The 12,990-nt window shown below is 42.5% G+C and overlaps 1 protein-coding gene across 6 annotated transcripts in view; it reads left to right on the top strand.

Moving 5' to 3' along the window:
• Positions 1 to 12,990, top strand: part of NYAP2 (neuronal tyrosine-phosphorylated phosphoinositide-3-kinase adaptor 2) — a 151,802-nt gene that overhangs the window by 111,389 nt on the left and 27,423 nt on the right. For all 6 annotated transcript variants that reach the window (XM_080409934.1, XM_080409937.1, XM_080409935.1 and 3 more), the window contains one exon: positions 4,858 to 4,961. In XM_080409934.1, the coding sequence (XP_080266060.1) occupies positions 4,858 to 4,961 (104 nt within the window). The remainder of the gene's footprint in view (positions 1 to 4,857; positions 4,962 to 12,990) is intronic.

Genomic DNA, 12,990 nt, shown 5'->3' with positions numbered 1-12,990 from the left:
TGCACGTTAAGTCCTAAATACTTATTTTAAAGTAACAGAATACTGTATTTCACCTTAAGGTTTCACAATTTCAAGTTATGTTTCAACTTACTCATCTCTCTTTAGGAGACCAACATGGCCAGGCCAGTATGATGATAATAGGTGTGATTCATTTTTCCACTATGGATGTTTTCTTTTTCTGCCTTTTTTTTTCTTTTTTTTGCATGTGATTACTCTCAACCTGTCACATCGCCTTGTTTAATTCAAAACGTGCTTCTTGGCAGCTGTAGCAAATAAGCGATATTTCTCTTTTCATGTGCAAAGAAGAGACTGTGACAGGGTAAGAAGCTTCTCCAATGTAAGTGACAGCCAGAGTATTTTTTTTGAATTGAGATTAGGATAGGCAGCATGAAGCCTTCCTTGGATGAACAAAAGAGCTCTTCCCATTAAGATCCAAAAATAAAAATCATGCAGAGAGCTTATATTTCTGGAGAATATAGAAAACCATAGTGCATTGGTATAAAACTGATCAAACATATTTCCACAAAATCTGGTTGCTTTTCAGCATTGTGCTTTATTGAGGAAAATCTCAGCAACAGCCTCTGCCCCAGATGCAACCAGCAAAGCATCTACGTCTTTATTTACGATGACAGCACTTGCAGTTGTGGAAAACAGGTCATTTATGTGGATGCTTAAATACATCGCTGAGTACACAATTTTAAGGCAATCGTATTTGTGATTGGGAAGCCTGTATTTCTGTGTTGGACAGTTTCTCCTAAAATTCTCATCCTTAATGCTGTCCTTTGGGGCTGTCTGCTTGCTTATGTCCATGTGTAATTCTACTGGCATTGTCAGGACTCAGCCTAAACCTGAATGCCCAGCAATGCTGTTCCCATTGCAGCTGACTACATGTGTGGGTTTACTTCATGCTGAGGTGGCTGTGGTCCCAATCACTAGCACTATTGGGAGTGTTATGGGTGCTGTGGGTGACATGTGTGTGGACTGAGACACGGCTGACCTGCCATACCCTGCTAGCACCATGCTGTATCTGCTCCTGGAGGTGGTTCAGGCACTTAGAGAGCAGTGCACTTTTCATAATATGGCATAATGTGAGGGATGCACCATTTGAAGCTGTGCAAAATAATGCCACCAAAGTCTCATCAGTTAAATATAGCAGCTAAATCTTATGAACATTTTTGTGCATAACATAACTAAATATGTTATGCAGCTTTCTAGCTACCCTGGACAATCTGTTGAATTGTAACCTCATGCTGCCCATTGATTGCAACAGGCACCTCCAATGGCTACTCAAGTGTGCTGCATCCCCTGGCCCCAGTCCAGTAAAGTACTTAGAACTATGCCTGTGAGTTCCCTAGCTTGGTAGTAGGCTGTTAGCCCTTGTCATCATTTGAGTGGCTTACAGCAGTGTTAAAAGGCTTTACACCTGTGGATGCAGAGAGGGTCCTGTGCTTGGAGTGGTGTCTCTGGAAACCTCCTTCAGGCAGGTTTGATTTAGAACAGAGAATCCACCCGTGCAGTGAAGCACAGTGCAGAGATGGGGTGCCATGCTAACTTTATCAGTACAGAGCTAGATGTATTTTAGCTTGCGTTGTGGACTCTGAGCAAATGCGTCCTCCTCAGAGGACAGGTATCCCAGAGTCTTTCCTATGTGCTTATCAGGCTGGCTGATAAAACTGCTCCACACCAAGCGTTACTATCACAAAGAGGACTTCTTAAGACGTCTCAAGAGTGCTCATTGCAGATGTTAGTACTGAGCTGTCTCAATACCATCTACATGAGATAAGCATGAATCAAACACTAGAAGCCATCCCTGAGTTTTGCTGGCAGTTGTTCTTCAAGATTCTCAGCAGTAAAAAGGAAAACCCATTTTCATTCCAGAACCAGAATCGGTATCAATATGCAAGCCTTGCAGACAAGCTGAAATGAGCATTTAAAACATGAAAACCGAGAGGTAAAGATACTGAAAGTGGCTGGAGATGGGACATAATTATGCAAGAAGACCTTTTACTACTTTTTAGATAGCCCAAAGCAGAAGTTATTATTTGAAATGACTATTACTATTCCAAAGTGATCAAAATCCAGTTAGCCTCAACACAGTGTATAAGCTGTCCACAGCTGAAAAATGACGTGCTGCAGAATACAGAGCAGTGAGCTGGGCATCACTTATGCAACAAACCATTTATGGGTATTTTTTTCCCCACAGTAGTGTGCAGTGTGAAGATGTTACTCAGAGCACTAATTACAGTAGAATAGAGTATTTATTTGGTCTAAAAATATTCATTCCCACTGAGACCAATGGAATGGTTATTTAAGAAAACTTCAACATTTCCCTTTCACTGCATGACCCAAGTTCCTGAACTTAAAAAGAAAAGCTAGATGGAGCCATCTCTGAAACCTTTTTTTTGGAGAGGATCACCAAGGAAATTGCAGTAGTTTCCTTAATACTGTAACATATATTACAGGGAGATAAAGGAACTAATACTTCATCTGTGTGTGATAGGTTTTATTTCTTTGATGCCAGATGAAAGGAGTCTCTTTGGCGAGGAAATGGTAATCTCTTGTTGTTGCACATATATCCAAATTGGAAATTATGACACTTCTCTCTGCTTTCCCAAAGCAAAGAAAACAATTCAGAAGCAATGGCAGACAGTGCCTTGGAGTTTTTTATATGCTGGGTGTCTGATTCTGCTTGTCACAGCAAAAACAGAGTCTCTATTTAGCAGTAGTGAAGAACAACAAGAAAACCCCCAATTCTTGTCCTCTGTGAAACCCCAGCAAAATTCCAGGACAGAACAGACATGAGATCCATTATTACATCTATATTACTGAAAGAAACAGTCAGAAATCTGGCACACAGACAGAGTGAAATCAGAACAAAAACAAATCTAATCAAACCTTCAGAATAACTGCCCAAGTCCAAAAAAATCAAAACAACAGATTATGTACAAAATGCAAGGTTATGCAGGAGATCAGTCTGCTCCTTTCTGAATGCTTATTGCCGTGTTGACTCGTAGTATGTTTACAGACTGACTAGGAATGACTGAATTGAATAATGCATTCGTTGAACAGCATAAATATTTTTGCTGCTCAGCCAGCTGGATGTTAACCAACCTATTAATAATTAGTTGATGAATATTCACCCATACAGATGCTTTCATTGGTCTAAGTGCTCCAGCTTAAGTGGATAGCTCTTCTCCGTACCCTACTGAATTCTGAAACATCTAAGGAAAATAAGCATTTAAGGTGACAATGAAAAAGCATCAGTGAGATTGGAAGAACACATTTTAGCATGTTGCTGGTAGGTGGCATAATGTACTGGCTGTTCTCGAGTTCCCAAGACGTGCCAGGTGACCCGAAGGACATGCTAGTGATGGACATCTTATTCCTTTCAAACAATGGCCCAACCAGTGGCTAGTGATGAAACTAGAGAGCCACATAGGAAATAGATATATTCGTGTAAACCAAACACAGACAAAGCAGCAGTGTAAATAAGGCACGCGAAAATAAATTTCAGAGAGATGTAAGCAAACGATAGATGAGAAAACATGTGCTTCTAAAGCAAACTTGCTAAACCAGGATTGCACAAGGCACAGGTCCTTCCCCTCTTCTTGAAAACATGAGATTGAATAGGAGGAATTCTTTAAACCCATTGTAAGGGGGCATGGTATTATTATAGATACTTGTTATTCATGGTAAAGCAGTACTATCAACACTAAAATTGAGAGTGTGTTATTGTACGAAATGTCTGCTGAGTGCAAATGCCCTTCATCTCAGTGTTTACCCACTAAACAGAGAAGACAGGTGCAGGGTTGGGAGGAAGGTTTATAAAACATAAGGAGTATGCACGTGTCCATCTGAGTCAGAAGTCAAGGGCTGAGAGATCCTCAGCCATAAACAGGAGATGGAGGGACATGTATTTTTGTAGGGCAGGCAGACTCATTACTCAGGAAAAGCCAGTTTCTTCTAGACCAGATCGGGGGTGTTGAACAGTGGGGTAACACCCTGGTCTCAGAGTGGCTCAGACACAGAAACCTTCACCCAGGGCTCCCAAGCTGCATGGTCACTGTTGCATCAGTGTGTTAGTAGTAATAACCTGTGCTGGAAATTAGCGGGGAGCCTCCTGACAAATGCCTCCCTGTACAAGAGCAGAAGGAAAATGAAATAATTGTGTCATTTCTGTGCAGTGCTTCTCTGGAATAGCGCTTTCTCTCAAGGCAACCTCTACTTCTGCAATCACCTTGATTCTGGGGAACAGACTTGAGAATCTGCCACTGTTGATGTTCTGATTGCTCTCCTTTCTTCCTGCTTTCTGTCTCTCAATTCACTGCCATTGATATCAGGTTTCCAAGTTTTTTTGGTGTCATTCCAAATCCCCAAGTGTGACAGTATCCTCAGCACTTTTATACACTCCCTCCTTCATTTTCTGGCATTTCATGCTTTCCTTCAGCACAGGCACTCTTTGGGCTGCCACCTCCCTCAGCTCCGGGATGGAGAAATGAAGCCAGCAGCTACTGTAACTCCTTTAATCACCGCTCTGTTTTATGAGTAGAAAAAGGTACTGGAGGGAGCAACAAGGTCTCCTTTATATGCTTCCCGTCTGTCTGCTGTTTTATGCTTTTCAGCTTCAGAGGTGCTATACGAGAGGACAGGCGCCAGGACATGGAATGGGTTCTGTCTTAATCCCCTTTCTTCTGATCCCGACTTCTGTTCGTGATTCAGCCAAATGTTCAAGACTTCAATTAGAAACCAAGCCCAGAGTCTCCATTTCAAGGGGATCCCGGATCCACCGTGTTTCAGTTTACTGCAGCAGTAACCCAGCTCCCGTTCACTGATGTATTTTCTTCTCTTCCTTCGCAGAGCCTAAAGCAAGTTGCAGATTAGGTCGGTCTGCGTCCACATCAGGTGTGCCTCCTCCATCCGTTACTCCGCTCAGGCAAGCCAGTGATCTTCAGCCGAGCCAGGTACCATCGTTAGCCAATCGTGAATGACTTCATGTGCTGCAACATGCCAAATGTTTCTCACCTCTGTGTCTGTCATTTGTTACAGTAAATGATTTTTTTGGGTTTTGTCTTTATTTCCTGTGCGTGTGCGTGCATCTGTGTGTGCGCATCTCTCACCAGCAATGAAATTTCACTGGCTACAGCCAGCAGAATTTTCTTTGCTCTTAATTCCTTGTATCCTTTTCTGTCTTCATTCTGTAATATAAATGTAGTAAAACTGTACTGTATGGATTGGCTGGGGGTTTTATTTTTTCATGTTTTCTGTACTTTTTTACTGTCTTTAAAATTTATCAAACTTTGATAAATTTAATCTATGTTTTTTATGTAAATTTCTTTTAAATGTCTTGTCTAAAGCACTTGCACCAATGTTTGTCAATGACTTGTACATACCTGACTTCTGCCCAGTTGTACTTTAATATTTGTGCCAGTCTCACATTTGTTTTGAGCTTAATGCATGGTTGTATTACACTGTGATTTATCACTGTCCTGAAAACCGCTCTTACAGCAAGTTACTGTGTTTAGTTAAGGCAGCTAGACTCTCTTCAGCTGTAGGCCATGTAATGCTTACAGGGCTATTAAATAGTCCACTGTAGTTATATTTATTGAGCATTGTTAGGAATCAAAAACCAAATCAAAGGGGTAATATCTCCTTGTATCTTTTTTTTTTTTTTTTCCTCAGTAAAAACAAAAATGCCACATAGACCCTTGAGAAAGGAATGAAAGTGTTTGGGTTTGGCAAATTTCTCCACTAGTGAGAAAATGGAAAAGAAATAAAGACATGGGAAACCTATACTTACCTTCATTTTATATGCTAATACTGATATTGTATCATTTTGCTGTGCAGACCTGTATTATTAGTTTGACAGAACTAACTGCTGAGAGTGGCAATTGAGAGAAGAGGTTTCACTTAAACATAATGTGAATGCTTTCTGTCAAGCTCAAAGCACTCCAGTATTGTGTTACTTGTATGCACATGTATGGGCCTACATAACACTCTGTGTGTGTGTGGGTACATATATATGCACAAAGAGACATAAACATGTATGTATATATGTGCACATGCGTATATGTATGCACACACACAAACACCCTTATTTAGATGGTGAATTTTTGATTGGCTTTCAGGGAATTAGTGGCCATAATCCTATTGAATTTCAATGAGATTTGAGTGGAAAACTCCCTGAGGACTGCTTTGCAATAATCATGTATTTAAGTTGTTTGTAGCTTAATGAGTTGCTTCTAGAAGGTCTTGACCAAAATAGAGAAGAGTAAGGTTAATTTACTCAATCCAGACAGGCAGCTACTTGTTAGGAAGGTTATACGTGGGTAGCCTAGTCCATACAGGTTAAAATACTTTAACCTGCAAAAGTGATGCTATTGTATGACTTCTGAACCCTGCTGGACACAATGCCTAACAAAACCTTCCACGATTCTAAAGCATATTTTACATAAGAAAATCAGATCCATAATGAAGATTCAAAAATGACAGCCCATTTAAACACCATGTCAAGTGTGCCTTCATCTAAGGAAGAAATTAGGGTAATTGTACTTCCAAAGGTTTTGAGTGTCCCAGTGTTCATATAGTATATGATTTTTGATGAAAGGGGTCTTACAGCAGATGTGATGCTTTGTTGGTTACTCAGTGGCAAAGGCACCTTGGGTGTTTTGAAGGGATTTTAGTCTCTCAGTTTATATTAAGAACTAAACAATAAGCCTTGAAAGCAGAAGCTGATGTGATAGAAGAGATAATGAGCCTTTTAGAAGCTGCAGCCAGGGTTCACTGAAACTGTAGAGGAAAAATCCACCTCACTTCATACAGAAGAAAGGAACAAAGATGATAAGAGGAACTTTCAAGTGACTGTAAAGGGTGATCTTGTTAATTGAATAATGTATGGTATGGACTTGGCTTCACGAAAAACAAGAAAAAACAGTAAAAGCTTTCTCTACCATAAGTCTTCCCTTCAAGTTGTCAATCTCTTACTTACTGTCCATCTATTAAGTTGTCATTTATTATGATGGCATAATTTTTAAAATTTGTGGATTTGACCCTGATTCCCCTCCATGATGGAATGACAAAAATCTTACTATCTCCCTGGCAGGTACAAACATTACTTTGTATTTCTTTATACACTGATTCTATCTTAATGTGCAAAAAATCTGTGACAGGCGAAATGTGTTTGGAAATGACTGGGTTGTTAGCCCATTCTGAATCTGACAGATTGTGGCATACAGGGTATTTGTTTTCCTGTGTTGTGGCTATTGATTGTATTGAAACTAGTTTCCTTAACCACGTCGTAATCAGCAGTTAGACTTGCCAGAAGATTAAGAGGACTCGTCCTGTTATCCATCTCTTTATTGATGAGGTGGGCACAGCTAACATTCATACAGGGATACAGGATCTGGGAGAAGGTAGATTACTGTTAATCAGTTTTCTCAAATCTTCATGGACCCCAAATGGATGTTTTTCAAAATATTTACCTTGGGATAAAAAATCAGATTTGCATCTGGTCTCTCAAGGCCCATCATTTTTAATACAGAATCATTCAAGGAAGTGGTGAGGATGCTTAGTAATTAAAAATAGGTCTGAACTAAGGGAGCCTATGTTATAATTCCAATCAAATATTGGCTAATTCTGTAACTATTGACATTTAACTCCTCTATGCCTTATTTTCTTGTTTACTGGTGTAGGAATTGTGAGGATTAGCCAGTTAATATTCATGGAACATATTTATGGTGTATTGATGGTAAGCATTACAGTGATCATATATAAATAAAAAGAAAGAGCTTACAAGCAGAGATGAATAATGTGGCTGGTCTCTGATGGAGAACACTTTAAAATTCTATACCATAGTGGCAGCAGTTACCAACACGCTGAGAGCATGTCGTCTGTACTTAGTTGTGGTAAACAGTGAGGGCACTGGTTGCAGGAAGTAACCTTGGATGAGGCTGTGAATTGACTCAATTTAAACTGAAAGATGAACATAAGTTTTTGTTGGAACTGAAGTTAACAACTGTGTAAGGACAAAGTTTAAGAAATTAAGGAAGCAGCTGAGGAAGTCAAGTGGGGAGCTTGGAACTGCAATATGGCAGAAGCATGGAATACATTTGAGCTACAAAAGTGGCATATAGTAGTAGTTCCTAAATACATATCTTAATATAAATATCATAAAGAGACAAGTGTAAGTAGCAAAGAAGTGTTCTAGATATTGCAGAATCTAATGCCTTGTAAAGAAAAAAAAGAAAAGAAGAAGGAAAGAAGTAAATCTTAAAGGCACAGTAGCAGGCCATCCCCATGTGCCAAAAGACGAACTGGCCAGAAAAGCCACCAGCCTGGCTGAACAGAGCTTTGGCTGGAACTCAGGATTAAAAAAAAAGAGAATTTACAACCTTTGGAAGAAGTGGCAGGCAACTAAGGAGGACTTACAAGGGTGTTGTGAGGTTTTGCAGGGAGAAAATTAGAAGGGCCAAAGCCCACCTAGAAGTTAAACTGGCTACTGCCATAAGAAACAGTAAAAAATCTTTCTATAAATGAATTAGAAACAAAAGGAGAGCTAAGAAGAACCTCCATCCTTTATTGAATGCAGGGGGAAGCATAGTGGAAAAGGTTGAGGTACTTCATGGCTACTTTGCCTCAGTCTTTACCAGTAACACCGGTTGTTGTCTGGGTTCCCAGCCCCCTGAGCTAGCAGTCAGGGATGGGGAGCAGAGTGAAGCCCCCATAACGCAAGGGGAAATGGTCAGCGACCTGCTACACCACTCAGACTTACACAGGTCTGTGGGGCCAGGCGGCATCCACCCGAGGGTACTGAGGGAGCTGGGGGAAGAGCTCACCGAGCCCTTTGGGTCATTTATCAGCAGTCCCGGCTAACCGGGGAGGTCCCAGAAGACAGGAGCTTTGACAATGTGATGCCTGTGCATAAGAGGGGCAGGAAGGAGGATCCGGGGAATGACAGGCCTGTCAGCCAGACCTGGGTGCCAGGGAAGACCATGGAGCAGATCAACCTGAGTGCGATCGCACGGCACGTGCAGGACAGCCAGGGGTCAGGCCCAGTCACGCGGGTTTATGACGGGCAGGTCCTGCTTGACTAACCTGATCTCCTGCTATGACAAGGTGACCTGCCCAGTGAGTGAGGGTAGGGCTGTGGATATGTTGTCTGCCTCGACTCTAATAAAGCCTTTGACACCATTTGCCACAGCATTCTCCTGGAGAAACTGGCTGCTCATGGTTCGGATGAGTGTACTCTGTACTGGGTAAAGAACTGGCTGGGTGGCCAAGCCCGGAAAGTGGTGGTGAATGGAGTCACATCCAGCTGGTGGCCGGTCACAAGTGATGTTCCTCAGGGCTCAGTACTGCGGCCTGTTTAAAATCTTTATTGACGATCTGGACGAGGGGATCAAGTGCACCCTCAGTAAGTTTGCAGATGACACCAAGCTGGGGGTGGGGGGGTGGGGGTGTTGATCTGCTTGAGGATAGGAAGGCTCTATGGAGGGATCTGGACAGGCTGGATCAATGTGCCGCTTGTATGTGGTTTAACAAGGCTCAGTGCCGGCTCCTTCACCTGGGTCATAACAACCCCATGCAAGGCTACAGGCTTGGTGAAGAGTGGTGCAAATCTGCCTGGTGGAAAAGGGTCTGGAGGTGCTGGTTGATGGCCAGCTGAACATGAGCCAGCAGTGTGCCCAGGTGGCTAAGGTGGCCAATAGCATCCTGGCCTGTATCTGAAATAGTGTGACCATCAGGACTAGAGGAGTGATTGTCCTCCTGTACTCAGCATTGATGAGGCCATACCTCAAATGATGTGTTCAGCATTGGGCCCTTCACTATGAGAAAGATGTTGAGGTGCTGGAGTGTGTCCAAAGAAGTGCAGCGGAGCTGGTGAAGGGTCTGGAGCACAATTCTCATGAGGAGCAGATGAGGGAACTGGGATTGTTCAGTCTGGAGAAAAGGAGGCTCAGGGGGGGCTTTGTCACTATCTACAACTGCCTGACAGCTGTAGCGAGATGGGAGTTGGTCTCTTCTTCCAAGTAACAAGCAATAGGGCAAAAGGAAATGGCCTCAAGTTGTGCCAGGGGAGGTTTAGATTGGATATTAGGAAAAAATTATTCACTGAAAGGTTTGTCAAGCATTGGAACAGGCTGCCCAGGGAAGTGGTGAGTCACGATCCCTGGAGGTATTTAAAAGATGTGTAGATGTGGTGCTTAGGGATATGGTTTAGTCGTGGACTTGGCTGTGCTAAGTTAACAGTTGGACTTGATGATCTTAAAGGTTTTTTTCCAACCTAAACAAGATAATGGAAAAATATTCTAGAAAGTACAGTAAGTTATACCTTGGAGATAAGAGATGTGTGAATAAAATTAGTCAAATAGTGAAAGTCTATCTGATTTTGGCCTTTATATGGAAATAAAAACTAGTACCGTTTGTTTGTAACCATCCAAGTGGACAGAGAACAGTAGAAGTTAATTACCACGTGAGGTTTATGAAGTGGAATAAACATGGTCCAAGGATGTGCTGATAACTAACTCATTCACCCATATTGCTGGGGCCTCTGTGCTGGTTTCTGAGACTTCTGAAGTGGGCACGGTCATCAGATGTTTCACCCTGCAGTAGTAAATGCCGAGTCATATCAGGGGACCCCCATAATGAACAAGATTGTTCACTTGTGTAAAGCAAGCAGGATTTGGAGTCACAGGTATCACTGCAATGCAGTGATGTTTCACTGCGTTCTATCGTTCTCCACATCTTCACCTCAGGGTAACAAAGGGTTATGCTCTGTTGATGGACTCAGAAATCCCTGTTGCATGCAGGATGCACGTGCACTGAGCATGTCTGTCACAAAAGAAGAAAGTGTTTCAAGCAGTCTGCCCTGTGGAAGTCCCTCTGCTGGAGAGCAAAGCGTCTTGCATCCATGTTTTTGATGTACATAAAATCATCTCTAGGTCACTGCCAGGCTTCTCCAAAACAGTATTCAGCACACCAAAAAACCCACTGGTTTTTGGAAAGAAAAAGGAACCAATATAACTATCTCTAGATATTTTTCTGCAAATGAATTTTGCAAAGTGAAGCTTGTTTTTCTTAAGATGTAGACAGCTATTGGAAAATCACATGTATTAAGCTGCAGAGCAGCACAGCAGCGTGTTTATAATGAAGATCCATGACCTAAGAAAAAGACAATTTTTGAAAACAAAACAGGTAGTTACAGTGTGGTATTTCAGCTTTTCTGCAAAGCAGAGCCTATTTTCAGACAGATTTCCACAAAACTGTGTACCTTATCTGCAAATGTGCAGCCTCTCCTCATGCTGCCTGTTACTGGCTTTTAAATGGGAAGACAGCACAGTCCTTCACTGTTGCCTCCTTGAGGTATGTTATCTTAATTCTGAAGGTTTGCATGCCTCTTAAGGTCTGGTGTCTTCTTGTGGGGAGGACTGGGCAGAGATATCTAGCTCCAATTTAAGCAAGGGAAGAAGATTTAAACTTTACAGTGATAATCAAAGTAAAATCCAAAAGCCATGCTGAGATTAGAAGGAATAACTCAGAGGGGGGAATGAAGATACAAGGACAGCTATGAATTAAGGAGTCTCAACTGGCATTGAAGGAATGAAGAAAAAGCTAGAAAATACATCAGAATCAGCACTGAAATTTTTTGTGGCTTATTTTTTCAACAAAAAAGCAACTCAGTTCGTTACTTGCCTGGTATCTGCCTGAGCCCCCAGCCAGCTGAGATGGCATTTTTCTTCCCCCATACGACCCTATCAGTGAATGTGACACAGAAAGGCCATGTGATGGATGAAGTAACCATCACCTTCCAAAACTGAGGAAGCCTTTCACTTATTTTATGATTTATCCAAATATAATATAGCAAAGGGGAAAGCCCTCCCATTCACAGAATGGACTTGACCGTAATTGTTGTCTAGCACCAAGTGAAGTGAACCCATCAATACTTTATTTGAGCATGTGTCTTTGATAGGCAAGAATTTTAGGTACAGGTTGGCTCCTTAAATTCATATTTAGGTAGTTAAATAATAAAACAGACTTGCAGAAGGACCATGTGTACTCTTTAGCTGAGATCTACCCTACCTACCTCTGAGATGTCTAAGCTGGGTATAATATAGGTGCCCTGTGGGTTGTATGAAGAGAGGCACCTGCCGAAGGATTCACCCAGCTAAACCCTCAGTGACTGTGCAGGGCTGTACGTCTCTTACCTCGGATAACCCTGTAGTTTAGCCTCCTCATTTAACCACCTCTATTGGCTGTGGAAAGCCAGCTGGGATCATTCCTGCTCTGTGTGTCAGAGGCTCCTGGATATGTACCACTGAGCAGGTAACAGCCGTTAAGACCTCCATCGCTAAGTAATGGACATTTATACCTTTTCAGACTTAACCCATGGGTGCTGAGTGTTGTGGAGAAGCTACATGGATGATATGGCTGGGTCCTACCTAAGCTTTGAAATGGCGTGGTTTGGGCATCTTCCCTCCTGCTGGGCTTCAGAGTGAGACTGGGAGTGTGCCCAGTGGTGCTGGGGGTGTGGGGGGGTGGCTGGCTCTGGCTTCTTGGTGCTGGGGGGTGGGACTGGCGCTGGTGTCTCAGGGCTTGGGCTGGGGGTGGGCTGGCTCTGGCTTCTCACCCCTGCCCTCGCCAAGGGAGCTGTTGTACGGAGGTGGCAGTCCAAGATTTGCCGAGTCCTGAAAGCAAGAGGCAAGGATTTTCCCAGCATCGTTTTCAAATGTATTAAAGTATGCAGAGAAGCAGAAAGCAGATTTTCTGCTTTGCACATGCCGCTGGAAGGGGTTTTGTCGTTGTCTTGTCCGGTTGGTCAGAGATAGGTTAACGCCACTGGTTTGTGTTTGGCAACAACATAAGAAAATAGCCCCCGTATTGCTTGGGCCTGAGCCGGAGAAGTCCCGGACGCAAATGCACTTTAACGGCTGTTCACAATGAACAGCCTGGAAAATCCAAAAGGATTAGGACAAGCTTTATTTCCCCCCGAGCCGG

This window comes from Falco punctatus (assembly GCF_963210335.1).
Source record: "Falco punctatus genome assembly, chromosome: 13".
NCBI classification, from domain to species: domain Eukaryota; kingdom Metazoa; phylum Chordata; class Aves; order Falconiformes; family Falconidae; genus Falco; species Falco punctatus.
The sequence above is the reverse complement of the archived record's forward strand: the minus strand, read 5'-3'. Positions and strand labels throughout refer to the sequence as shown.